Here is a 24,984-nt window from a genome sequence, read left to right as displayed (position 1 = left end):
GAGTTCAAAGGCTCCCCTTGGACTTTTCCTGGTGGAAACCCAAGTTTGCTTCTGTGTTTTGAAGCAGAAGCTGTATTTTCTGCCAGGAGGGTGGAAACTGGCCCTTTTGGCTCAGTGAGGGGAGAGGCTCTGCAGGTGGACCAGAGGGTGTTTCCCAAAGACCCCGAGACAGAGGCAGCGAGGGAATGTGATGCTGCATTTCGGGTGTCCTCTCGCTAAGAGAAGGACAGGGATATTGGGTGATAGTTTTCCAGTTGGGGAGGGAGGAACGGGAATGCGATGTTTTGGGATGCAGGCATCGTGTCTGTCGTGATGACAAAGCTGTGGTAGGTGACTTTCATGTCCCGGGGTGACGTGCATCCCTGTGGTTCTGCCTTTCAGAGTTTGATGGAGAATTGGTCGGATGACAGCGGGAACTGTTGTTATCACCGGGGGAATCCTAGCGACAGTGATCCTACTGTGCATCATTGCCGTGCTCTGCTACTGTAGGCTACAGGTGAGCGCCGGGGCCGTCCCCTATCTTGTCATGGACCTTGGCAGGATCGATGCTTCTCGGGCCAAACTGCTGCAGGAAGGGTCTCAGAGGGGGTTTCTTACCTGTGACAGGCAGGGAGTCAAACCTCTTTTTCCCCCCGTTTGCTGCAGAGTTATGTCCTTTCCTCCACCTGGCGCGGGGGGACTCCCCTAAGGCTTTTTTGAGGCTCTGCAGTACTTGTGAATTTCGATGTAGGCTTGGCTGAGTTTGCAATACCAGATGGAGACTGTTACATTTATTTTTTTCCCCCTGTAAATTAAACGAGGAGGCTTTCAACAACAGCTAGCTACAGCCTCCTGCTCTTTAAAAGTTAATGTGAAGTCTGGGCCATGCAGCAGTGCACATGTGATGAAAAGCACAGCCGTTACTTAGAGAAGTTTCCAACTGGCACAGTAAAATACCTTCTTCCCCTTGCAAACCTTGCTGGGAGGGGAGATGACAAGTTCCCCAGCAGCTGCCTTCTGCATCATGCTCAGGTCTGGGTTTTGTCTGGCTTCTGCTGCTTTGCAGGACCCAGGTACTGATGGAGCAGAGCAGCCAGAGGCTGATGGAGGGTCTGTCTGGCAGGGGGATGAGGGGAGCAGGGACACACTGAGGTGCTGGAGCAAGTTGAGAGAAGGGAACGGAGCTGCTAAAAGGTCTGGAGCACAAGTGTGATGGGAGAGGCTGAGGGACCTGGGGGGTTCAGCTGGAGAACAGGAGCTGAGGGGAGACCTTCTGATCTCTGAACTGCCTGGAAGGAGCTTGGACCATGGAGGGGGTTGGTCTCTCCTCCCAAGTACCAAGCGATAGGATGAGAAGAAATGGCCTCAAGTTGTGCCAGGGGAGGTTTAGATTGGGTATTAGGAAAAACTGCTTCCCAGAAAGGGTTGTTGGGCATTGGAACAGGCTGCCAGCACGGTGGTGGAGTTGCCATCCCTGAAGGGGTTGAACAGACACATAGGTGAGGTTCTCAGGGACATGGGTTAGTGCTAGGGTTGGGTTCACGGTTGGACTTGAAGATCTTGAGGGTCTCTTCCAACCAAGATGATTCAGTGATGCGGCAGTGCTGGCTGTGAAGCAGAATCTGCTGCTCCGCTTCCCCTAATCCAACCCCTTTGCTTCCACACAGTACTACTGCTGCAAGAAAGATGACTCTGATGAGGAAGAGGAGGAGGAGGAGGAGGAAGAGGAAGAGCCCGACCTTCCCACACACTCGCACCTCGGCCCATGCAATGCCTGCAACTCCCGGGTGGTGGATGGCCAGGGCAGCCCCCTCAGTGAGCTCAACCACCACGGGGCTCACACCTACTGCCCGACCTGCTCCCCTTACGCCTCCCCCTTTTACATCCGAACTGCCGACATGGTGCGCAATGGCGGGGAGAGGGTCACCTACACCCCCGCGTGCTACAAGGAGATGGGGCCGCCCCTCAACATGGCCGCCCTGCAAGGCTACCCGGTGAGCCGGCATGGCCTCCTCCGCGAGGGCTTCCCCAACCCGCGGGCTGTCAGCACGGAGGTGTAGCCACCATGGCCACTCACACGGGGTGTCCCCCAGCCAGCGCCTGCTCCAAGGAAGGGGCTTTTCACTTGTCTTTGGCGGGGGGGGACCTGCAGAGAGGACCCCCTAAGCCCACCCTAAGACCAGCATGGTCCTCCTGCCGGACCGCCCAGCATGGGCGAGAAGACAAGAGAGATCTCCAAGGGCAATGACATCAAACCGGCCACCTCTGAACCCATCATAAGTGTCATTATTATTCTACTCTATCTCCTGACGGGACTTGTCTAACGAGGGCTATGTACAGTACAACCTAATTTAATTACTCCTGACTCCCCAAGCCCAGACCGAGGTCTTGGGTGTCCCCATGCAGCCACCCAAGGAGATGCCTGTCCCACCACCTCTGGCGTGACCAGTTGCCACCGCTGAGCGGGGAATGGTAGCGCTCCTCAGCGATGGGAAAGCCACGGAGGGAAGATCGGGATCGTCCTTCTCCCCTCGCACTGCGTTAGTTGCTGCTAGCAGTTAGCTTTTGTGTTCGAGTGTAAGATAAGACACTGGCTCCCACCCGCTTCGGTCTTTGCACGCGCTGGAGAAGTTCGAGATGTGAATTTAGATCACGGGCGAGGGGAGGAAAAGTTGCTCGTGAAACTGCTCACCCACGCAAATGGGCACAGGCTGATGGTTCTGCGGCCAGAGCCCCCACTCTTCACAAGCTTTCTAAGGAGCTATTTTAACTTCAACCCATTAAAAAATGGCAGGATTTTACTTATGAGAAGAATTGCATCCCTAAATAACTGCAGTTTTGGTCACTTTTGGTGTTGGAAGCTTGATGCAGTCCACCCTGACAGCTCCGCACAGCCAGAGGAAGGCTGGCTTTGGGGTGGCTTTTGCTTTCAACGGCAGCACCAGAGGCCACCGGCTCACATCTCCTCCTTCGCAGGGCCCGCAACGTCCCACGAGAGTGATGTTTGGGTGGTCAACGTTCCCCTTTTTTTAGCTTTCAGAAGAAGAGGGTGCAAGGCCCGAACCTGGGTTCACCAGTTCTGTGGCTGGTGACGACAGCCAGTGACTCTGCCTTTCTGCAAAATGAATGTGGGAAAGTTCTTCCTTCCTCCATAAATCAAATTAAGTGAAAAATTACTACAAGGACATCTTCGTCATTCGCAGGCACTTCCATAGCAACCGGTGCAGGGCCGCTGGGCTGAGCGCTTCCCATCCGTGGCAGGGAGGAGGGACCCGGACAGTGACGATGCCCACAGCCATGTGTTGGAGGCGATGGCAGGAAACGCTGGCCGTGCCTTTGCAATATAGGGTGCGACTGCTCAGAAATGTGAGTGGTGGGTTTATTTGTTTTTATTTTTACCGCCACAATTTAGAAATCATCCTGCTGCCCGCAGAAGGATTTGGACTTCACCTCCCCCGTTCATGCACAGAAAAAGTAGGTCTTGGCATAGAGGCGCATGCTACATGAGCCCAGAGTGTCTACATTATCAGGCAAAAGGCTAATTTACACTTTGGACCTGCTCCTGCCTTGGCACCTCTGCTCAAACTGCGCAAAGAAAAGGAGCCGGACAAATGCTAAACGTGGTGATGGTCCTTGTAAGCAAACACCTTGCCCCAACCTGCATTTTACACAGCCTTTTGAGCAAATGTTATGCACCATCTCCCCCACCCATATTGCCATTATCGGAGACTCAGACTACCTGCAGCTCTTTCAGAGAGTCTCATTCCGTTCTCCAAATAGCGATAGCAGGTTTTAAACGTCCTCTCATGTTAAAGGCAGGCAGGAGAGAAGACAAATTAGCAGCAGCAAAGCTCTCTGGATCCCACTGGCTGAATGCTCCTACTGCTTCCCATCTAGCCAGTACTCTTCCCTGAAAATGTAAGTCTGTAACTTGAAAAAAATCTTGGCTAACTCAGTAAATCCCATCCTTTCTGGTGAAAGGAAGGCATCCACTTTGTCATCTTCATCCTATAGCAAATTAAGCGTGACCTGTTGCCAACTAACGAGGTGCCAAGGCTGGCGAGGCAGTTCCTGAGTAGCTGAATGGCCAAGACGAGGGTTGGCCTCAGAGCCAACACGGTGCCTTGTCTGGCACAGCTACAGTGAAACGGGTGAGTCTGCAAGGGCTGGAAACACGGGAGATGCAGCTGTGGGTCAGAAGGTCTTGGGGATGGTGGAGGAAGAGGACAAGGTAGGGGCAGGGATCCCAGATTTGTTCTACTTCAGATTCCTTCTGTTACTATTCTCTGCCTTTGCTCAGCTATGGGTCCAAATTCAATGTCAGAAATAAATGAGGACTTTGAAATACAAAACAGGAGTGGTTTCTCTTCTTCGGCAGGCAACATAAAATTAGGTTTATCTGGTGCTGCATGGAAGCTGTACTGGTGCAAGGATTTTTCCTCCCCACCCTTCCTGTTCCTGCTTTTGTTCCTCTTGTGTCCCTCCCTCCCTTGCCTCTGGCCTAGGTACCTGCCTCCCAAAAACACAGGTTTAAAGTTTAGCTCTTTATTATGACACAGAATTTTTCAGTGTGTTTTGGAAATTGCCCTTGTAGTAGAAAAATCTGTAGGGCAGACCAGAAAGACGGCTGCTTGTCGTCTGTGTCCTGCTGCGGGCTGGCCTCTGCGCCCCACCACCTCCAACTGGAGCTCTGCAGAGATGATGACAGCAGCGACAGGCTTTCCCAACTCGCTTCTCAGTAGCTTTCTAGGAACTGATTGATGGCTTTTCTTGTGTAAAAATCCTCTTGGTGGAGAGGGAACGGTGATGACTAAGTCCTAGGTATCCTTCCTCGCTGAGCAGACTGATCTACAGGGACTGGCTCCGCAGCCAAGCCAAATGGAGTGGCTTCAAGTGGTATAAAGTCTGGTTCAAGGGGGCTCTTGCCCCTGAACTTGGATGGAAAGTTGGGCCTGACAGCAGTCAGGGTGACCTGAGGCGACAGGACCGGCAGCAAGCCTTCCTGTAGTACCAGTGAGAGCACAGCTTCACCTTCAGCACCAGCACGCAGTTGGCCGTCGCTTTGTCTTCACAGTCTTCTTCTGGAGAGCAGAAGCAACCACAGCAGGGGTTAAAAAAAAGGAGATGTGCTTCCCCAGCAGAGAAATGGAGAGAGCAAAGGGCTCCTCACCCTCCCTGCCCTCCCAGACTTACCCGGTGCCTCTGTGGGGCACGGCTGGAGCTGGCACGTCTGCCTGGCCTCGGGTTTGGAAGTGGGGTCGCAGCCCTGAGCCAGCACATCCCCCTGGTAACACTTCACCTCCCGCAGGCGCACACCAGCTCCACATGTCTTGCTGCACTGTTGGGATGGAGAGAGAGGGAAGGGATCACGAGAGGCTTTCATTTTATTATTTTATTTTTCTATAGTTCCCAAGTTCTTTCTACCAGTGACATCTCCTGGTCCCCACATTGGAGACTGTTCTTGAGGAGGTTTGGCACAAATCCCACACTGATCTCAAAATTATGTTTCCCTTTTGTTGCTAGAGGCGAGCGTCCCTGAGCCCAGGTTGGGCCAGAACAAGGAAGGAGTTCGCGTTCATCTCATTAATGCAACTTGCAATTGTTTTTGCTTTGAATGTTGATGCTGGGACAGAAGATGGAGAAAATGGCTGCAGCAAGCCTGGCCCAGCTTGCCCTGTCCTCCCATTCCCAGTTAAAGCAAGCAGGGGAGGACAGAACATTGACCTCTGGCAGAGGAGACACAGCTGTACCCTGTACACCTGCAGTGTGGTGCATGCTCTTGCTCAAGGCAATAATCCACGTGCTCTAAGGTTTTCTCCAGCTTAGTGTGCTGGTCTCTCCACCTGGTGCCTGGTCTGCAGAAGAGCAGAGCTCATGGTCCCACTCAGACCTAACGGAGCTCTTGGCAGAACGGGCTGCTAGAAACCTTCAGTGCAGGTCGTGCTTCACCAACCAGGGTGACGAGGCCTTGTCTCCCCCTTCCCCACCATCCCGACCCCTACCTGAGACCAGGAGGTGGTGAACCACGTTGAACATGGCCTCCTGAAACAGGCAGCTTGTTCCTCGGGTTTCTGAGAGGCTTCACAGCGCTTCTCGGGGTACTCCCTGTACACGCCGTTCTCCAAGCCCGCGCACAAGACGACGCGGGTCTTCATCCCTCGCCCACAGCTGGCATCGCACTGGGGAAGAGAACAGAACAGCCAGGTAACAAATGATGCTTGTCGGCTGTGGCTCACTTTTACCTCTGGCTATTATTTATCAGAAATGAAGCTGGTTTTGTTGCAGCTTTCTCTCTAGTGCTGGGACCAAAATCCTGGGGAGATGCATGCACATTCTGGACAAAGAGCTCTGCTGGGATCTCTGCAGCTGCCAGCTGGGAGCCAGAGGTGGGAGAGGACGTTTTCCTTAGGACATTGCTGCCCTCCAACGGAGGTCCCTGGGAAGGCAGCAAATGCTACAAACTTTGGGGTGGCCTTTAGGGTATTGGGGGACAGAAGCTAGCATATTTATTGCTCCTTCCCTCTCTCTGGAAGGCCCCAGGATGAGGGTACAGCTCCACGGTTAGAGGTCACATCATACAGCCTTGCTCTGCCAAGGGAACCGGGCTCCCACCAGCTCCTGTGGGACATGGGGTGGGAAGGAGTGCTGAGGACACGGGGCTGGGCTTGGTTTTACCTGGTCCCACTCCTGCTCCACCCAGTGCGCAGGGCAGTTCTTGTCTCCACATGGGTGGACAGCCAGGGGCTTGGTGGCCGGGTCACACTGCGAGTCAGAAATCACTTTGCCCTCCTGGTTGCGACACGTGATGAAGCGGCTCATGCGTCCCTCACCACACGAACCTGAGCACTTGGAGGAATAAAGGCCATTTAGACACATCAGAGAGCAGGAAGGTGGAGGGGTTGGGGTTGGTGGTGCTGGGACATCCGAGCCCAGAGCCTTGCTCTGCCACTGGGACTGTGACATGGGATTTTTAGCAGAACGTTTGGTCAGAGGCTTCCCTTCCTCGGGTGTCATGAGCTTCCCAGATCCTTGAACGGAGCTCACCTCACAGCTCATCAAAACTTACAGCACAGAGAAGCAAAAATACAGACTATTCTCACCGGGCCCCAGTCGGAGGCAGTCCAGCGGCGGTCGCAGGGTGGGCCCATGCATGTCTTCTCACTGCTGGGCTTCTGGGACTCGTCGCAGAGGGGTGCCTCCACCGAGCAGCGCACCTCCCGCTTCATCGTCCCCTCCGTGCCGCACCGCGCCGAGCACTGCAAGGGCCAGACAGAGTCAGTCCTGGCACTCAGAAGCAGAGAACAAGAGGAATGAGCAAAGGGAGGCAGCTCTCCCTCCCCCATTTCTCATCCTACTGCACTTAGGAAGAGAGGAAGGGCCTCAGCAGGGACAGAAAAAGGTGGGTCTGCCTCTTATCTCTGCTGCTTAATTAATTTTGGTCCTAGAGCATCCATGCTACAAGATGCCAAGGTCTGGACTGCTGTTCCAAGTCACTGGGCAGCTTCACTGTCCCAGTCCCAAGCAGGCTGTGGGAAGTCAATCAAAGGGATTTTGATTGGGTTTTAGCTCCTCTGTGTCTCCACGTCGTTTTCTCATCTGTCCTTAGTTAAATCCTTGGGAAGGCAGAGACAAAGCTGACAGGGCTTTCGTTTGGTCAATGTCCTGCTTGAGAAGTGACCTTAGGAAAAACACGTTTTGCAATGGCCTTTGCTGTCTGGGCAGTGCCAGAACAGGGGAGCTGTGGGTGAAGGCAGACCTTGTCTCCCCAGGATGGAGTCAGCCAGGGGCTTCCTCAGCACCCAACATTTCCCAGCCACCTTCCCCCAGCCCTGGCTGCTTACCTCTGGGAGCAAAGCTCCCCACACTGCCTACCTCAGACCACTCAGAGAGCTCCCACTGGGGCCCACAGGCCTTGTTCTTGCAGGCTTTCCTCTCCATGGGCCTGGCCAGCCCCGCCGATTCGCAGAGGTCATCATAAACGGAGCTGTCAAAGCCTGGAGCCAGCATCTTCCAGCATCGGACAGTGCGGTACTGATAGCCCTCACCACAGGTCCTGGAGCACTCGCTCCACCGGCTGGTCTCCCACCTCCACGAGCAGTCCCCAGGAGAGAAAGGACAAAGGAGAACCCAGGTAAGGGGGGACAAGGGCTGGCTGGGAAGTGTCTGCATGCTGGGGACTCCACCACCCAGTGGGTGCTGCTACGAATCTGCTTATCACGTTTATGTCTGTGTTAAGGGGATGCTGGTCTTGAAATGGGCTCAAGTTGTGCCACGAAAGGTTAAGATTGAACATTAGGAAACATTTCTTCTCAGAAATGGCTGTTGGGCATTGGGACAGGCTGCCCATGGCAGTGGTGGAGACACTGTCCCTGGAGGGGTTTGAAAGACATACAGATGAGGTTCTTAGGGACATGGTTTAGTGCCAGGGTTCAGTTATGGTTAGGCTTGATGATCTTAAGGGTCTCTTCCAACCAAAGTGATTCTATGAAATCCAACTTTGTCCTTAGCAGGCAATTTAGACAGCAAATTCCCTTCTGTCTTTTGGCTTAGCTGTTTAAGCATATCCTCCAGCCCAGAAATGGCTGTAGACTTTGAGAAGAAAATGGTCCTTACCAAGATATGTTGTCCCCATTGACAGCTGATGTCACTTCTACTCACCTAGGTTGGCAATCTCTCCCTGTGCAAAATTCATGAGTAGGTTCTGGTCTGGTTAGGGCATCGCAGTACGTTTCATCCACTTCCACTCCATCATACCGGACACACATGGCATAGGAGGTGCTGATACCTGCTGGGCAATCAAGACCCTCTCTTGATCTGCCTCCACTAGATCCAAAAGACTCCTCCCACCATGATTAAATTACTGGAGTGCTCACTGCAACTGAAACTCTACCTGCCATTTTAGAGAATACCAGTGTTCTTTCCATCAACAGCAAAGAAGGTCCTCACATGGTCACCTGAAGCCAAACTTACCTGAGGTGCATGTGGAGCTGCAGGGTGCATAAGCTGAGACTTTCCACCGATACATGTCAGCCAAGCTGATGTCGTCATGGCCCACGGGGCTCACATCAAAGTCATTGCTGTGGAAAAAGGAGGCAGCGTGAGCTAAAAATGAAAAATTGTTGCAAACATAAAATCTAGTGAATTTCCTTTTCAGTGTCTTTGAAGACGGGAAGAAACTCAGTGCTTCTGCTCTCCACCTCCCTCACCTTGGGCAAGATGGACCACTGATGAACAGAGATTGTAAAACTTTGATCCACCTCCTGAATTCAACTAGGAAGGCTGTGAATAGCCATGGATCAACATCCTTCTGAGAGAAGGCATCGTTCATAGTGAGTCTTGTCTATATAACGGTTTGTCAACCACATAGGTGCCCTCAGCCTCATACCATCACCTTAAGTGGTATGACGTCAAGCTGGAAAGGAGAGCTCAAGCAAGGTCCCTCTCAGTATCATATAAAGTGGTGGGGAGAGTTCACATGTGGCTTGCCAGAAATGTTTCTAAGTTGGCCCTCAGTCTCCTGCCAAATGTTTATTGAAGCTGCAGAAGCTTCTGTGCCCAGAGGAATAGGACAGAAGGGGCATGATGTGGCGGGAAACGTGTGTGGCATACTATAGACTCTTTGCCTTCTTTACAATCATATCAGTGTTGGCCCCGCAGGTCCTTCAACACCCATTTAAATGTATCCCTTAGAGGCAGGAGGACCTGAAATACATTTAGGGACCTCCGGCTCAGGCCAGTTGTGACAGTCGGTCTTTGGAGGACACACTATTAGTTAAGTAGCTGCCATGGACAGGCACTGGTGAATGGGGACATCAAGGACAGCAGTGAGACTACCAGCAGACTGGTCTGGCCCTCCCTCCCCAGCTAACCACGCTCCTGTTTTGCCCAGGAAACCAAGTGCCACCTTTCAGTGCCAGGGGCTCGCAGGGGCTCTGCCTGGCTGATGTTCGCGGTTGGGCTGGCACCTAGCAGAGGGCTCTCCGCAGACACCATCATGCTGTAGTTGGCTGCTTCCCCCTGACTCCCAGCAAATGCCTCCTCCACCTTCAAGTCCTCCAGTGAGTTCTTACGGGCCGGCGCTTTGTGGAGGCCCTGTGGCCACCGGGCAGCCGTCTCGGTCCACAGTCCCGCTGCGGTGGAGTTCCTCAGCCTGGCTGCCAAGTGCTGCAGCTCCCTACAGAAGGCAGTGTTGTGCGGGTCTCGGTGACACAGTCGCCTGAAGAGACGAAGCCTGGAGGACGCTATGCGGCTGTTCTCCGAGAGCTCAGAGCCTCTCATGCTGTAGGGTACAGCCGTGCTGATGGAAATCCGATTGAACCTGAGAGCTGGAGGAAAAACACAGGGATGTTTTAACTACGTTGGATAGCTCATACTTCAGCATGTAGTACCTAACAAGGCGAAAACCATTGAGTTTTCAGCCTCAAAGTCATGAATTGCCACCAGGGTGCACCAACAGGCTCTAATTGCCCTGACCAACCACATACACACTCTGCCCGTGACTCAGGAGCCCTATTTAAGCTCAGGCCTGGGCTTTCAGTCCTTGCCTGAGCAATGCTGCAGGTGTACTTTGCCCCTGAATTGTTGCTTGGCTTTCCCCTATTGACCTCAGACTAGACCTGTCACCCTGCTGTCACCTGACCATCAATGACTGGTTGCTAGGACCTGTTGCTGTCACTGCCCTGCTTGCCAAGCTCAGGTCCCGTGGGACTGCCCGAGAGGACACTGCCTGATCCGTACCATGGCTGCCCTCTCCCAGCTCCCTGTCTCTCGCAGAGCTACTGGCACTTGATGCTCTGGGAGTCTCCATCCCACTACTAATCATCATTCTCTCCTGCCTGCCCTGAGGTGAAGCCACCTTAGAATTCAAGAAGACCAGTGTGGGATGCCTGCTTTCAGCAAATAAGATGGGACAGAAGGAAAAGCAAAGCAACCAACCCAACTCTGTTTCTCTGCCAACTGCTGCTGCTTCCTCCTCCTCTTCCTCTCCTGCTGTGTTTGTATGGTAGACTTGTCTTATCTGGAAGTCATACTTCTTCTCTTCACTTTGCTCCCAGCCCCAGTCCCGAGTCTGACTGGTGGAGTTGATCTGGAAGAGGTGTGGGTGATCAAAGCCTAAATCTTCCTGCCCTTCTCTTAAAGGAAGCTGTTCGCTTGTGTCATCTGGGGACAGAGAGAGCCACGTGGCATTGAGGTCCTGGGCAGCTCTGGAGTCGGCTGGAATGGGATGGCTCTGGCTGGTCTCTGGTAGGTGACGATAGAGAGGTCTGTCTACAGCAGGGGCTGCAGTTCGGAGAGGTGGTGTCCGTGGTACGGTGTAGTCATAAGTTATGTGTGGCATTTTCCCATTAAAGTTATAGTACTGGAAGAAACAGGTCAAGAGAACAAAACCCTTATTTTAAGGACATGTATTTCCCAGAGACCTCTTTTAGCCACATCCATTTTGTAATGGATATTAAAAGAAGACAGCAACCTCATAAATCCAAGAGGAACCCCCCCAACAAGACAATTTCTGGCTTCCTCAGCCACCTACACACTCAGGTTTGGCTTGGGAACCAGGTTAATATTCCCTTTGTCTGAGAGAGGCTCACAATTTTGGGACAGGCAAGACAGAAAAGCCTAAAATGGGCTCCTCTCATACCATGGCATTCAGAGACTGGTTGGTGGGCCCGTGAGCTATGATATACTCCAGCCCATCTGAGTTCAGGCTCGGGGGACGCCGGTACTTGAAGACTGTGCCAGCTACCCTGAAGTTTTGGGGGTTGTCAATGGCGGAGTTGCCGTTGAAGAAGAAATGTCCGGATTCATCTGCGAGCGCTTCAAAGAGAGAGAGAAAAGGGACAAATGTGATACTCTGTGCAGAACGTGAGGGGTGCACTGGCACTGAGGAGAGCAAACAGCTCACGACTGAGAAAAGCCCAACAGAAAAAGAACTGCAGGCTCTCCAGCGTTCATCTTCCACATCAGGTCAGATCAGAGGTATTCACTGCCTGCTGCTTTCATTGTCCTCTCCAACAAGAGCACAAATGTCTTCACACCAGGGACTGCCCGTAATGAGCTTGGTTTCCAAATGTCCTTCCTACTGCTGGTAGCCTTGGTTTGTGGAGAGATGAAGTGTCCCCGTGCTACCCTGGAGGAAAAGCTCACAGACAGCTCTCACAGCACAGGTAGGAGTGCACAGAGCCCTTCGCCCACCTCCCAGGCAGCTAAACCACAATCTCCATGTCTGCCCAGTTTTTCTGTTTTTCTGCTTACCTAGGATGTTTTCTGTTTTCCTGCGCTCGATGATGAGGATGTCCGTGGCACCGGCGGGGATGTTCGTGATGAACACATAACCTGAGGAACAGAAATAGAACAGAGTGAGGAGACCCCGAGGACAGAATAAAAAGTTCTAGGTAGGAAAAGCAGCCCGTGGGGTGTGTATGTAGGAGGGTGGACGCTAAGGACATAAATGCACGTTGTGCCAACCTGTAAACTCTAATCCCAGCTCCCCTCTGAAGTCCCACTACAGATCACCATTGCGGGTCCCTGAGCACTGCTGGCTTTGGAGTCGGGAAAAAACTGCACAACAGTCTGGCTTGAGGTGTGTGGATGAACATGCTCCCAGGCTCTTTCTGGCAGGAGCACAGAAAAAGCTTACTGTGATCAGGGCTGATGCTGAACATGTCCCCTCAGCTCCTGACTCAATAGAATTTGTCTCAGGAGTAGCATAAAAATTGACCTTTGAAGAGAGAGAATATAAGAAGGCTCTTAAATTATGTGATCTGGCAGCTTGTCTTTCCTGCTAGAAACTTAGATCTTATCAGCCATGTTAGATTTTGTAAGGACTGGAATGGGAGGCCAAAACTGTATCTGTACTGCCAGAGAGGTTAGCACCATTAACCCTGCTCTGGAGAGGGGCCCGAGTGTTCTTCTAGCCTGGTGTCTGTACAGAGCGAGGCAGACTAGTGAAACAATGTGAAATGATGTTCCAAAGCATCCTCAAACCACAGTTAATTAAATACTAATGAGCATACCACAGTCTATTCCTTCTGTGGGTGGAGGAATGGGCCATGAGGTGCCAAGGGATGAATCTCAGCCCAGTTTCAGAGGGACTGTCCTTCGGCTGTGCCAGCCACAGGAGTGGGGGAAGCAGGAGATTATGTGTAGGCGGAAACAAACGCTGTGACCCTCATCACAGGAGCTTAAGTTTCAAACGAACATGTAGCACAAATAAAAGAAGATTCATTGATCTCTTCACATTATCTGAGGTGGGCAAGATGCCAAAATCAATAGGAACAAATAGATCCCCAGCTGCTTCCTATTGTAAAGAGGTGAAGGGAAACCTTACCAGCCTAATATACAGCACATCAAACCAATCTGCTGTGATGATTAAGTGAAAAGGACAAAATACAGGCATTTAAGCAAGGGTGGCACTATTCAGTTCTTTCCACCAAGCAGCTGGGAAACTCCTACCCACATTCAAGCCAGTCACCCTTCATGTCAGCTGGTGGTTAAGAAGTAGCAGGTCAAGTCTCCGGACTGTGGTAGCAGGGAGTACCTATCTGTGAGATTGCCTTTCGGAAGCTGCCCGACACACGGTGGCAAGTGCTGCCGTCCCCTCCACACACCCTGCATCTGTCCATCGTCCGGGGTGAGTACAGGCTCCCATCGCACCCAACTGGCTGCAAAGAATAAAACAAGAGAGGGTTTGCTGGAGCCAGCTTGTCTCCACAAGGCAGGGTCTTCTCAAGGAAATGCTACCATGCTCTCTTGCTGAGGTTCTGAGTTCTCGGAGGGATGTAGAGTAGCATGGAGTGGAGTAATGAATGAATCCAACAGCAGCAGAAATTCACTTGTGACCATCTACATTGTGCCTCTGAACGTGAGGTGGGGGCTTGTGCGTGTAGGTGAATGGATTAAGGCTTGGGTAAGCTATTTTGGTTCCTTTTGTCTCTGCATTTAGGTCAGTCCTCCTTTCTCACTGACACAGCGACGTACATCATCACCCTCCAGGACAAGCTGCAGCAAAGGCAGGCCTGCCTGAGGTTGTAAGGTATCTCTCTGTAACGTTATATACAACCACCCTTCATTCTTGCTGTATGAGAAAAAAAATCAAATGGAAGACTTTTCTTTCATAAATTGGATTACTATGTAAACAAACTTGCAATTCTAGTCTCTGTGCTGGGAGGAAAGTGCTGTCACTCACTGGGAATACGTGGATGTATATAATTCCCTTTATGTGAGTCTCTTTGCTCTCCTCTTGCCCACAGGCATTCAAGACTGAATGTAATCACTCCACATCAGGCCCCAGTTACAATTCCCTGCTGGGACCCCTGGCCCTGCGATGACCAGGAGGTCCAGCCACACACTTACACTCCCAGTTTCTGTTCTCCTTCCCCCCAGAGCCTCACCTCACACTTCCCATTGATGCAGACCCCTTGATAGGTCCTGTCCTTGCAGGAGGTACCATCCTGTGCTCGGGCCATCAGCTGCCTCTCTCCGCTCCGGGTGGTGCATTGGAGGTCACACGGCTTGTTGGAGATACTGGTGTAGTCGTCTGAAGGGACAGAGGCAGAAAGTCACCAGGGAGACCGAGGTGCTCAGAGGTGGACAGCGAGGAAGGGAACATTCCTCTTATCCATACTGATGGTTTGATATCACCTTGGATGTTCTTATTGCTTGAAACAAGACCCCAAGGCTACAGATTTTATAGTAGTAAAGGGGTCATGGTATGAAGCTGCAGCTGGGGACCATGGCTAGCAGAAATGCTTCTTGCTGGCAAAACCCCTGCCATACCCTCTCTCCTTTGCAGTGCAATCCCACCTGCCAGAATGGGAATCTGTATCAGCTAGCAAGACTTGTAAGAGGGTTTCTGACTGTGTGTGGCCATCACTAGCTATGCTCCATCTAGCCGAGCAACCGAAGGTAGAGGTGCGGATGTTCTAGGTCCCCTTGGCAGCTAACAGAGAAACATGTGGTCCCAGAAAGAGGGATAATATCTAAGGTGAGCTCCATCTGGGCCTCAGTGGCCAAGGGGCAACTCATGTGACACAATCTGTCTTGCCTGGGCAGGAAACGGGTGGGCATCCTGCTGAGAACCCACCACCAAGCCAGCCGGAAGCATGCTGGGTGACAGCAGCAGTCAAAATAGTAGAAGGCACAAAGAGCATCAACACCCGCTCTGCCAAGATGACTGCTGGTTAGCCAAGACAACTCAGAGAAGCCTGTGTCCTGTCTGCCCACTACCGCTTGCTGATGTAGGAGCCAAACCAGGAGCCATGTGGTGAGAAGAGGCCTGGCTGGGTGGAGCGGTTCTCTGAAGAGACAGGGAATGTTTTCTCCAAAGCAGGGAGCACAGGGAAGCACTGCCAGAGCAGCCAGGAGCATCCATCCCTTGTCCCCTGAGACCTTCCCCTTCTCCCATGTCTGAGAAGATCCTGTGGGTGTTTTCTCACCCTGCTCCTTTGTGTAAAGCTGCGAAAACCCACCTGGATAGAGAGGCATCCAGTGGTAGTAGCGCTTCCCAAAGGCTTTGGCATTGAAACTGGAGCACTGCTGCTGTTTGAAGCTTGCTGTGTTGGCTGGGCAGGGCTAGGGAGGGAATAAATGTGATCAAAAGCCTCCTATGTCACAGCCACAGTTGTGACAGCTGCTTGTCCCTGCTGCATCCTTGGAGGATGAAAACACCCTGTCCACCCTGGAAGGAATCAGTGATGGACTCTGAGGTGCTGTAATATAGTCAGAAAAGCCAAAGGCCCCTCAGACAGCTGTATTTAACAGTCCTGCAAAAATTACTTCCAGCAAAGGGCAAAGCACACAGGAAAATCTTTGTCCCTCCTCCCACCCCATAACCAATATGGTTTTATATCCCTTTCCCCTACCTCTGAGTCCCAGAGGGTAGAGGTCACCTCCCACATCTTCAAAGTCACAGTCAGCCACTCCAAGAGTGGATCATACCCCTTGTCTGCACTCCTCTTGGGGACCAGTCGCACCCTGAGTGCTTGGTGCTCTTGCAGCTCCAAACACGATCCCCTGAGTCCCACATCCCCCAGTAAGGACCAGTGAGTACTGGAAGCAGTTCTCACCTGCTGCTGGCACAGTTGGTAGTGCTTGGCTTGGCCAACACACATGGTGCTGTTCATTCCTTGGGGCATCTGAAGCCTGCAAAGCAGAAAGAAAATGAGCTGGAGGTCTGTGAAGTACTGAGGTATTGGGGATGACAGAGAAGTCAGGCCTGACTTAATGGGGAGAAGCAAGGCAGGCATTTTATCAGAGCAAAGCTTTCTGGAACTAGACTAGCCAAAAATCTTCTCCAAAACACATATTTCAGTGTTCTTAGGTGGACTGTGAATTTAGATTACTCTTGGGGTATTTTTAGGTGGACTGTGATTTTAACCTACTCTTGTTTTGGGGCAGGTTGAGCAGATGGGGAACAACTGCAGTATCACCAACACTGTGTCCCTTCACCTCTGAGCTCCAAAATGTGACAAAAGAGCAGTAGATCCTGATGATCCATCAGTCTCATGGAAGCACCTGTGATTTGCAATGACCAGAGGAGCTGATTTCAGTATTTGCTGAGCAGCAGGCAGAGAGATGGCACCTCTCATGGGGACCAGCCACTTTAAAATATCAGCAGGAAAGGTTCAGTGCAGATGATGGACCAAAACCATGGGAATTTCTCAACACTTGATGCTTTAGCTCTGGCCAGCAGGAATTATCCAGGGGATACTAGAGTCCTTGACTGACGCAGAGGTGAAAAAATTCTCGAAAGCTGTATCTTGAAGATGTATGGAGAATGGCTGACACCACAGATCAGGGCAACATAGTCTGCGTAAACATGAGCAGACAATGCATTACAGTATTGGGAACTTAGGATGTGTCATGTAATTAAGAACCCTGCAGGCATATTTGAGCTGGACTGGCTACAGGTACTGCAGTTATTCCTCCAGAGCAATGCTTTACACAATGCAGGCAAAGCCTAAATTTGCACCAAAAGACTTGAAAACTGCCATTCCTTTCAGCTGAAGCAGAGCCTGCCTGCAGACTGGGGCAGAAATTGGTTTGTGAGCATAACTGACTCACACTGAAGCCACTCTCCTTGAAGCTGCAGAAACCTTTTGGCTGGGTTTTATGTTGGGTTTTTTTATTTTTTAAATTCAGACTTGAACCCAAGGAGTAAAACACCACAGCAAAACCTTCCCCGCCCCAGCTATGGAGTCAAAGATAGAGCAGATGCCAAATGGAGAGGAAAAGAAATCTCTTTTCTGGCAGCAGGCAAAGGGCAGAAAGGCTGTGTGGGGTGTGGGACAGCCCCAGGCTCCCTCCCACAATGGCCACAGCGTGCTGGGGGGCAAGAGCATCAGCACAGACACCAGCAAGCCCAGATAGCAGGGAGGTCACATCCAGATGGAAGGTACCACAGCACATCTGGTCCCTCACTTTGCCAACCAGCCCACAGAAGCCAAGTTTTTTTGCTGCAGGAAGGAAAGCAGGTTGGGGGCCCAGGTTTGAGGCTCCTCCACTCAGAAGTGCATTCATGTGGAAGGGGAAAGGGCTGAGCGTGGGGCAGGCAGCCCCCACGGGCTCACTGTGCTGCAGGATGCCAGCTCACATTAACATCCCGGGAGCCTGGAGGAGGTCAGTGAGGTGAACAAGGAGGAGGAGGGCTTGGTGGCAACGTGACCCAATGGGGACAGCGGGAATTTAGGCATCTGAAGTTCCCCAGCTCTTCCCACTCCCAAAAACCCTGTCCAACTGATAGCGGGACTGTAGCAGCTTTGTAGGGGACAAACGTGGCCATAGGGGACAAATGGAGATGCTGTCAGGTGACAGCCAGATAAATGACAGAGTGGAAAAAAACTTGCAAGCCCGGCAGGGAATGAAGAGGGGAAATTGCTGAGATGCAGCTGAGCTGGCTGCTGCCATGAGTAAATCAAGTCCCCAGAAGGTGTCTGGGAACATGCACCCACATCCTCAGTGCAGGAACCGGCTGCAAATCAGGGTGAGGTTGGTCAGAGCAGCCACAGAAAGTGAGGGTTTGCAAAAGAGAGGGGAAGAGGAGTGGAGATAGCCTTCTCCAGCCCACAGCCCTGTCTTCTTCAAGTGTCCCACAGACCCCAAGAGAGGACCAAGGGGTTGGTTCCCATGGGACAAGCCAGGCTGAGTGGGTGACATGTTCAGGGGGCCTGTCACCTGCCCCACTGCAGCATGTTTCTCCCTCGTCAGCCCTCCCACCCCATGGGCACCAGCCGCCTTCCTTTTGGAGAGGCTGCAGAAGAGAGCATACTGACCCTGCAAACCCAAAACGCAGGTTGGGGGGCGCCCCGTTTCCCTTCTGCCACTGGAGACCTGGCCAAAGGCGCGGGCTGGGACACGACTCACCTCTGCCGCAAGCAGTGCCTCTCCCGGGACATCACGCCTCCCCCACAGGACCGGGAGCAGGTAGACCAGGAGCTCCACTCTCCCCACCACTTGGTGACTTCTTCATCCCAGGGGCCAGCTCCATCTTCTGCCTCACTACTGTCCTGACAGAAACAGAGGATGGTTAGCTGGAGAACCTGGCTCCTCACCAGGAGGACTCTGTGAGGCCACGCCAGGCTCACACATCTCAAAATTCAACTTTCCTTCCAAGATGGAGTTATGCCCCTGGAATCTTGTGACATGATGTGGAAAAGGGCTGTGGGGCTGGACATGTGTGACAGTAACACCAGCATCGCTCCCAGGCCAGGTCAGACAGAGCAGGAGAAAATCTGGGGTGCTTGGCCATGCAGAGTCCTGCCCGCAGAGGATAATGCATCTGTCGCTCACTAGAGCTGCATTTCAACAACTAAACTCATCTTTTTTTTAAGAAGTAAGCTCAGATCTAAGTTCTTCACACTCCAACTCTCACAAAAGTAATTTTCAAGAGTGCTTCAGAACCAGAGCCTCCTGCAGTTGCTGTTGTCCCCTCACCCCATCCACCCCACTATGCTCAGAGGTGGATCATTCTCGCTCCCAACATCCCTCGCTGGGGCTGAGCCTTTAAATTGGGCAAACCTGTGCTCTCCTGGTCCCAACACGTTCATTGCAGCAGGCTGCTGCTGGCTGTGCCTCCACAGTTCCTAGCAGGTAAGGCATTCTATGTTTTAGCTGGTTTTTTTACCTTACAATATTTTCCTATTTAGTGTCTGATGGCCTAAAAGCTCCCAGGGACTTTGGCAAACTAGCTTGTGCAGGAACTAATTTGCTGTTTACTGAAATACATCTGTGAGCAGTGTTAAATGCAGCAAGGAGTTTAAGACAGGACAATGACTGGAAGGGATTTATCCAGCTGAAAATGCTGACAGTGTTTCTGTATTAGAAGAAAATGAATAATTTGTGTGTGTGTGTGAAGCATGCTGTATTAAAATAAGAGCTTGTGGAAGTTGTATCAGTGCTGCTATTGGCAAAACCTGGTTTATGGCAGTAGCTGATAGTCCTGTCGTGAAGAGTCAGTCTGCAAAATATAATTGAGGGATGTGAAAGAAAACTCGGCAGTGTTTGCTCATCACTAAATGTGCTCTGTTTGTTACTTTGGTTGACTTGTCTCTTGGCTTTATGCTCCTTCATGGTGTAATAAAGCCAAAGTGTTCTTTATCTTGTAGTGTAATTCCTGCCTGAGAATTTGTTGTTTCTATAGCGTCTGCCAACAGAACGTCCTCCGGGCAGAGGAGATGCAGCTGGTTTCAGGCAAATGGTTTTAAGTTGTAACATAGCCTGGTTGAAATGTGCGTACTGCCTCTTCTCTTCCTGGTGATGATACCACAGTCAGATCATGTTGAAAATAACATCCTCTGCTGCAAAAAAGCACCGTGTTACCCGATGCTCTGCTCTCTCGTGATTACAGCGGTTGATTGTGAAAACAATACAACGCTTTTTGCTGTACTTGGATGTTCTGGCTGGAGTTGACTTGCCTGGCAGGGACCAAATGCTGTGGCCAGCAGTTGCATTGCACAAGAGAAAAATGAAATTTAAATGAAATAGACATGTTTTCAAAAATACCTTTTTCCCTTGTTCCAAATGATCATCTCGACCTATTTCCCATGAGAATTTTTGTCTGACTATGTCGACTACGTAGATTCCACACTCACAAAGAAAATAAAACCACAAAGGTCTCTTATTGTAAGGTATTTTCAGCTAAACTCTTTCCCTGACTCCTTCTTTGCTTCTCTGTGATAAGCATCTCAAGGTCTGTGGAGGAATAACTCTTCACAACAGTCGGGAAGGAGAGTGCCAATGATTTATCTGGTGTCTGTGTGGAGTGCTCAGTGCAATACAGATTCTCCTACAGCTGGGGTAATAATCCAAGCTGGTGTCTTACCACTTCTCTGAGTAGCTACATGAGGCATGTGGACTGCCTGGAAGGAAGGCATGCGGACCAAAAGCTGCATTGTTTACAAAGCTTTTCCCCAGGTGGCAATAAAAATCTGTGCAGCTGTAAAGTGCAAGATAGTCCTGCTCCTGAGATCTTAAAATCCAAATAGGTGAGACAGGGCTGAAGGGAAATGGCAGAATGGAAGTGAAATAGCCTGTTCTACTGACCTGCCCCTGGATATGAAATCTGCTTTGTGGATTTGGAGCAGTGAAAAGCTGAAGGCTCCTTTTCAGGGTTAATGTTCTTGGGTGTTGTGCCTGGATACAATGGGGCTTGGCAAGAGGTGGCAGAGTTGAGGTTTGGGGAAGATCAGCACCTCCGCCTTTGTGTGCCTCTCTCTTCCAGTTAGGATACAATATGTTCCTCTCTGCGCTATGACTTTCAGGAATGACAGGAGCCCAAATGAAGATTTATTGAAGGATGCTAGTCGAAGAGACCTTTTTTTTTATTTTTTGTTAATCAAATATGTTCCCCTATAACCATAAGCCCTGTTCCTGCCTCCTCTCTGCACTGGAGGAATCAATCACTTTTTAAGCAGACAGATTTGGCTCTCAGGTTTTCCGTGACCAAGCTCCCTTGCTGGTCCTTGCCGAGGAGTGTTTATTTACTTGCGTAAGCGAGGACAATGCTGAGCTGTCCCCTTGGCCAGCAAGACTTATGGTGTGACTGCATCCCAGTCCTAGGCCTGGTGACGTGGAGGGGGAACTTCAGGTACTTAGAGCTGCGGCAGCTGGTTCTAATCTGTGCGAATTTATTATAATGTCAGAAATAAATCTGCATTACGCATGACACACAAATGGTTCTTGTTTTTAATTAGAGATACTGGCATTTTCCAACTTTCCAGATAATAAATTAAGGAGTGTGGGACATACTCCAGATTAGATTAGCTCCTAGCTTTAGTTTCCCTAACACATCGACAAATCCCAGGAGTTACCTTCCAGCTGAGTGAATGCCCTGAAATCAAAGGGGTTTTACAACAACGCTTTTGCACTCTCCTGGTTACGGGAGCTGCTGGAGCCGCTCTAACTCACACTTTGCTGCAGAACTGGAGAAACAGAGCAGGCTAGAAACACCAGAGCAGAAGACAGGCAAAGGTCCAGTCTCTATAAGGCTGACTTTGCCTGGGCTTGGGTGAGGGCTTTGCCTAAAGGAGGTAAGAGGTTCTGTTATAATTCCTTAGGTGATGAGAAATAACAGTCCTAGAATTGACATCTGCAGAAACAGACTGACCATATTCCAGTTTGGGCAGGTGCTCTCCACAAGAATTTCCCCAGAGGTGCTTGTGGCTTGGCACGTGGTGACTGTACAGCTGCAGTTCTTCCTCCCTGAGGCTAACAGAGTTATTCTGCACCTACGCTGGAGGCCACACGACCGAGGAGGTGAGGGCTGCCCTCCTGTCCCCTTGTTTGGGGAGACCAGAGCTTTGAACCCCAACCTGTAGGGGTTCTGCCTCCAGATTCGCCAGTATCAAAGACAGAAGCACCAGCCTCTAAGGCAGCTTTTTCTGTCTAACCAAAGGCTCGGCAGCTGCTTCCCCTCTCCCAAACAAAGGCTGCCACAAATGAAATGCAAAGACGGGTGGGCCTGGGCTGACATCCTATCGGATTTCCAGGCGGTCTTTCTGAAGAGCCAAAGGGATAAAATAAATTCTCCACTGGCTCAGCTCTGAGCTGCGCTGGGTTTCCCAGAAACCTGGGAATAACTGCAATTACCGTGTCGGTGGCCCAGCCTCCCGTGTTGCCTATTGTTGTGCCTAATCTTGAGATTCATTAGAGCCTGGGTACTGGAAAAAAGAAGAAAAGCTGTCTGGGAAGAGAGAGACCACAAGCATGTCTGTCTGGTTCCCTTCACAGAGGAGCTGGGTGGGGGAGGCTCTCAGTCGCAGCCTTAAGGGCTGGCCCATCACCGAAGGGCACAGGAGCTGCCATAAACTGCCCTGCTAAACCCCGTCAGAGCTTACAAGACTACTAGAAACAACAGCTGAAAACGAAATAAATTCTTCACAGACCTTTTCTGAGGCCATTAACTGCTTGTCCTCTACCAAAAACTGCCCTGATCCCTTTACTTAAAGGCTTCTCTCCGCAGCAAACCACAGTAATTGCTGAAATGTTAAGTAGCTTCAGATGCCTTAATGCCCGGAATGGACGTCAGATTATTATCTGGAAATGAATGACCATGTTCAGCCCCCCTTGTTTGGGTTCCCCATGTCATGCTCTGGGTAAAGCTGTGGTGACAGACTCTTGCCACAGCCCTGAAAAAAACAATAGCATTTGCAATTGCACCCTGATGTTTTACAGAAGAATTGGGTTTTGTGTAAAGCTATTTCTCATCCTGTCATTGTTTTATCCTATTTGGGTAGACTAGATAGTTTGTATGAGAGACTCAATGTTGGACGTAGACATAAAACCAAATTTTCCTTAGAAAAGCTGAAACAAGATATTTGAGGAGGAGTTTCCCATGAGGGGAAGGTACCCTGAGGTAAAATGAGCCATGCAGAATAATTTCTATGGGATCAGGAAGAACAGATATCTGGGGAAAAATGGTAAGCTTGCTAAAGATGTGATACCATAGCAGATAAGTAACAGAAATCCAGACATATAATGAGGAGCAGATGAGCAGCAAATTAGAAAGCCAGTGAACAGAAGCCAGCGGAGAACTATCAAGAACTGTTCACAGTCCTGCCACGACAGAAAGTTCAAAGGTACATGCTGCACATCATTACAAAACATTTGATCCAAGTCAGTTACACCATTCCATTCAAGCGGGTAACGCGCTTATTCTGGGGCAAACCGGTAGAAAGGGTGGAAATGTGTGAAGGGAAAGAAGGGAGCAACACACAGTGTGCATGAGAGCTATCTCAGCAGGTTTTTCAGAGGTGTTGAATGCAGTTAGCTCCACGTAGGAAGAAGTTGCTTACCCTACCTACGTACTGAGGCTTTCTGCGATGCTTTCTGTATAATGTTGCGTGCATAAAACTGGGCAGCAAGAGGAGTTGCAGGGTAATCGCCTAACGCAGATTTTGTGCGCAGCCTTGCACCAGAGATACCTATCAACGCTATCAACTACATCTGCCAAGCCAGCTCACACCATGCGGTCCTTGATCACTCCGTGGGATCTCCTGCAGTATGGGAGTCCTCAGGGCAGGCCAAGCACAAGTAGGGTGTGTGTTTGTCCTGGGGTGGGCTGAGCAGCCCTCTCCCAGCCTCGGATGCCCCCATCTTCTGTGCTGTACAAACACAGCTGCTGGGGGCAGGGAGAACCATGAGCAGCCAAGGCTTGTGTACACACGTTATGGAGGAGTCCATCCAGGTCAGTCCTAAGTGAAGGATTTATGTTTGGCTTGACCTGGCTTGCTCTGCCTGAAGCTTTTCTCTGGCTTAGCCCTGCAGTTAAGGGGTAAACAGAACAAACAGCGGATGCGAGTGAAGGTAAAAATGCAGTGGAAATGAGCCACTTGATCTTTAAAATGAATACAACGCCAGAACAGGAGATGCTGCTGCTCCTCAAACCAGGGTTATCTGCAGTAAAGCTGCGGTGTCTGGTCTTCTCTGCATGTAAGATAGCTCACCATGCCATGGAGTCGGGGTGTGGGGGTGAGAAACACAACCCCAAAACCCTCTTCCTTGAGCAGAGCAGGATCCCTTTAGCAGCAGAGAAATGCAGCCGGGTTCCCCTTGAGGAAACGCAAGCCACAATGCACACGGTGACCCGTGACGGCAGAGGTGCAGCCGGCGCCCTGTGGAGCTGGGGTTTCTGCTTCCCACTGTAATGGGGGCGATTCTCCCAGGTCCAGAGGGGTTCTGGCGCTGCCGTGAAACAAGTGCCATGAGGACCGGGATGAGATGATCCTTTGTGGAGGAGAGCAGAGATGAGGGCAGCGTGGGGCTGCCACGCACCACATCGTTAGCACAGAAAGCAGCTGCCTAAAGCTGGCGGGAGACTGAGGGAAGCGGAAAAAACTTTCCAGCCCTAAAGTGGAGTCAACCCTCTCCTAGGGATGAATGTGGGGGGCACCCTCGGGCGAACCCCCAACCAGGGAAAGGCGTTGCTCCCCTGTGGTCCTTCTGGTGAGGCTGGGAAGCCACCTCGGGCATCCTCACCCCCCCGCATCGGCCTTTTGTTAGTGCCAGGCGGCTGGGGTGCGGGCAAAGCGCCCGGTGCTCGGGGTGAACTTGGGGGAGACAAGACCAAACCCCACTCTCAAGCACCTCAACACTGAGGGCGGGCGGCGGGGGGGACACCCCCAAGCGCAGGCTGTGCCCTGCAGGGACCAGAAACCTCCGGGGAAGGGCGAGGGGCCGCCGCTCCCCGGAGGCGTCCGCCCGCTCCCCGGGGCGGCCCGGGCCACCCTGCCCCGCTCAGGCCCGGAGCGCCCCTCCTGGCCCCGGCCCCGCCGCGGCTCCCCGACGGGAGGGAGGGAAGGAGGGGAGGCTCCGCCGCCGCCGACCCACCCGCCGCCGCTTACCTTAGCGCCGAGGGGGGCGGCGGCGGCGCTGAGGAGGAGGAGGAGGAGGCGGAGGGGAGCGGCGGCCATGCCGCGCTGCTGCTGCTGCTGCAGCCGCGGAGGAGGCGGCGGGGCGGCCCACCAGCGGCGGTCGCAGGAGCAGCCGCCGCCGGAGCGCGGCCCGGCATGG

At 51.7% G+C, this 24,984-nt stretch overlaps 2 protein-coding genes across 2 annotated transcripts; one reads left to right on the top strand and one right to left on the bottom strand.

Annotated features, from left to right (window-relative positions):
• Positions 1-403: 403 nt before the first annotated feature.
• On the top strand, positions 404-2,039 carry FAM163A (family with sequence similarity 163 member A; the record flags this gene model as incomplete). Its single annotated transcript, XM_080348402.1, has 2 exons — positions 404-496; positions 1,647-2,039. 2 exons carry the CDS (start codon positions 404-406, stop codon positions 2,037-2,039), a joined length of 486 nt encoding a protein of 161 aa, XP_080204528.1.
• A 2,902-nt stretch (positions 2,040-4,941) lies between these two features.
• Positions 4,942-24,982, bottom strand: LOC308042820 (ADAMTS-like protein 2; the record flags this gene model as incomplete). The annotated part of the gene is made up of 18 exons (XM_080348528.1): positions 4,942-5,060; positions 5,173-5,317; positions 5,982-6,158; positions 6,655-6,825; positions 7,080-7,235; positions 7,852-8,065; positions 8,638-8,767; positions 8,950-9,056; positions 9,884-10,304; positions 10,915-11,338; positions 11,618-11,793; positions 12,232-12,312; positions 13,517-13,640; positions 14,370-14,515; positions 15,447-15,549; positions 16,044-16,119; positions 18,340-18,477; positions 24,816-24,982. The coding sequence occupies 18 exons, from the start codon at positions 24,980-24,982 to the stop codon at positions 4,942-4,944; spliced, it is 3,075 nt and encodes a 1,024-aa protein (XP_080204654.1).
• Between the last annotated feature and the right edge of the window lie 2 nt (positions 24,983-24,984).

Source organism: Nesoenas mayeri (assembly GCF_963082525.1).
Source record: "Nesoenas mayeri genome assembly, chromosome: 8".
Taxonomy (NCBI): domain Eukaryota; kingdom Metazoa; phylum Chordata; class Aves; order Columbiformes; family Columbidae; genus Nesoenas; species Nesoenas mayeri.
This window is presented reverse-complemented; position numbering and strand designations above follow the sequence as displayed.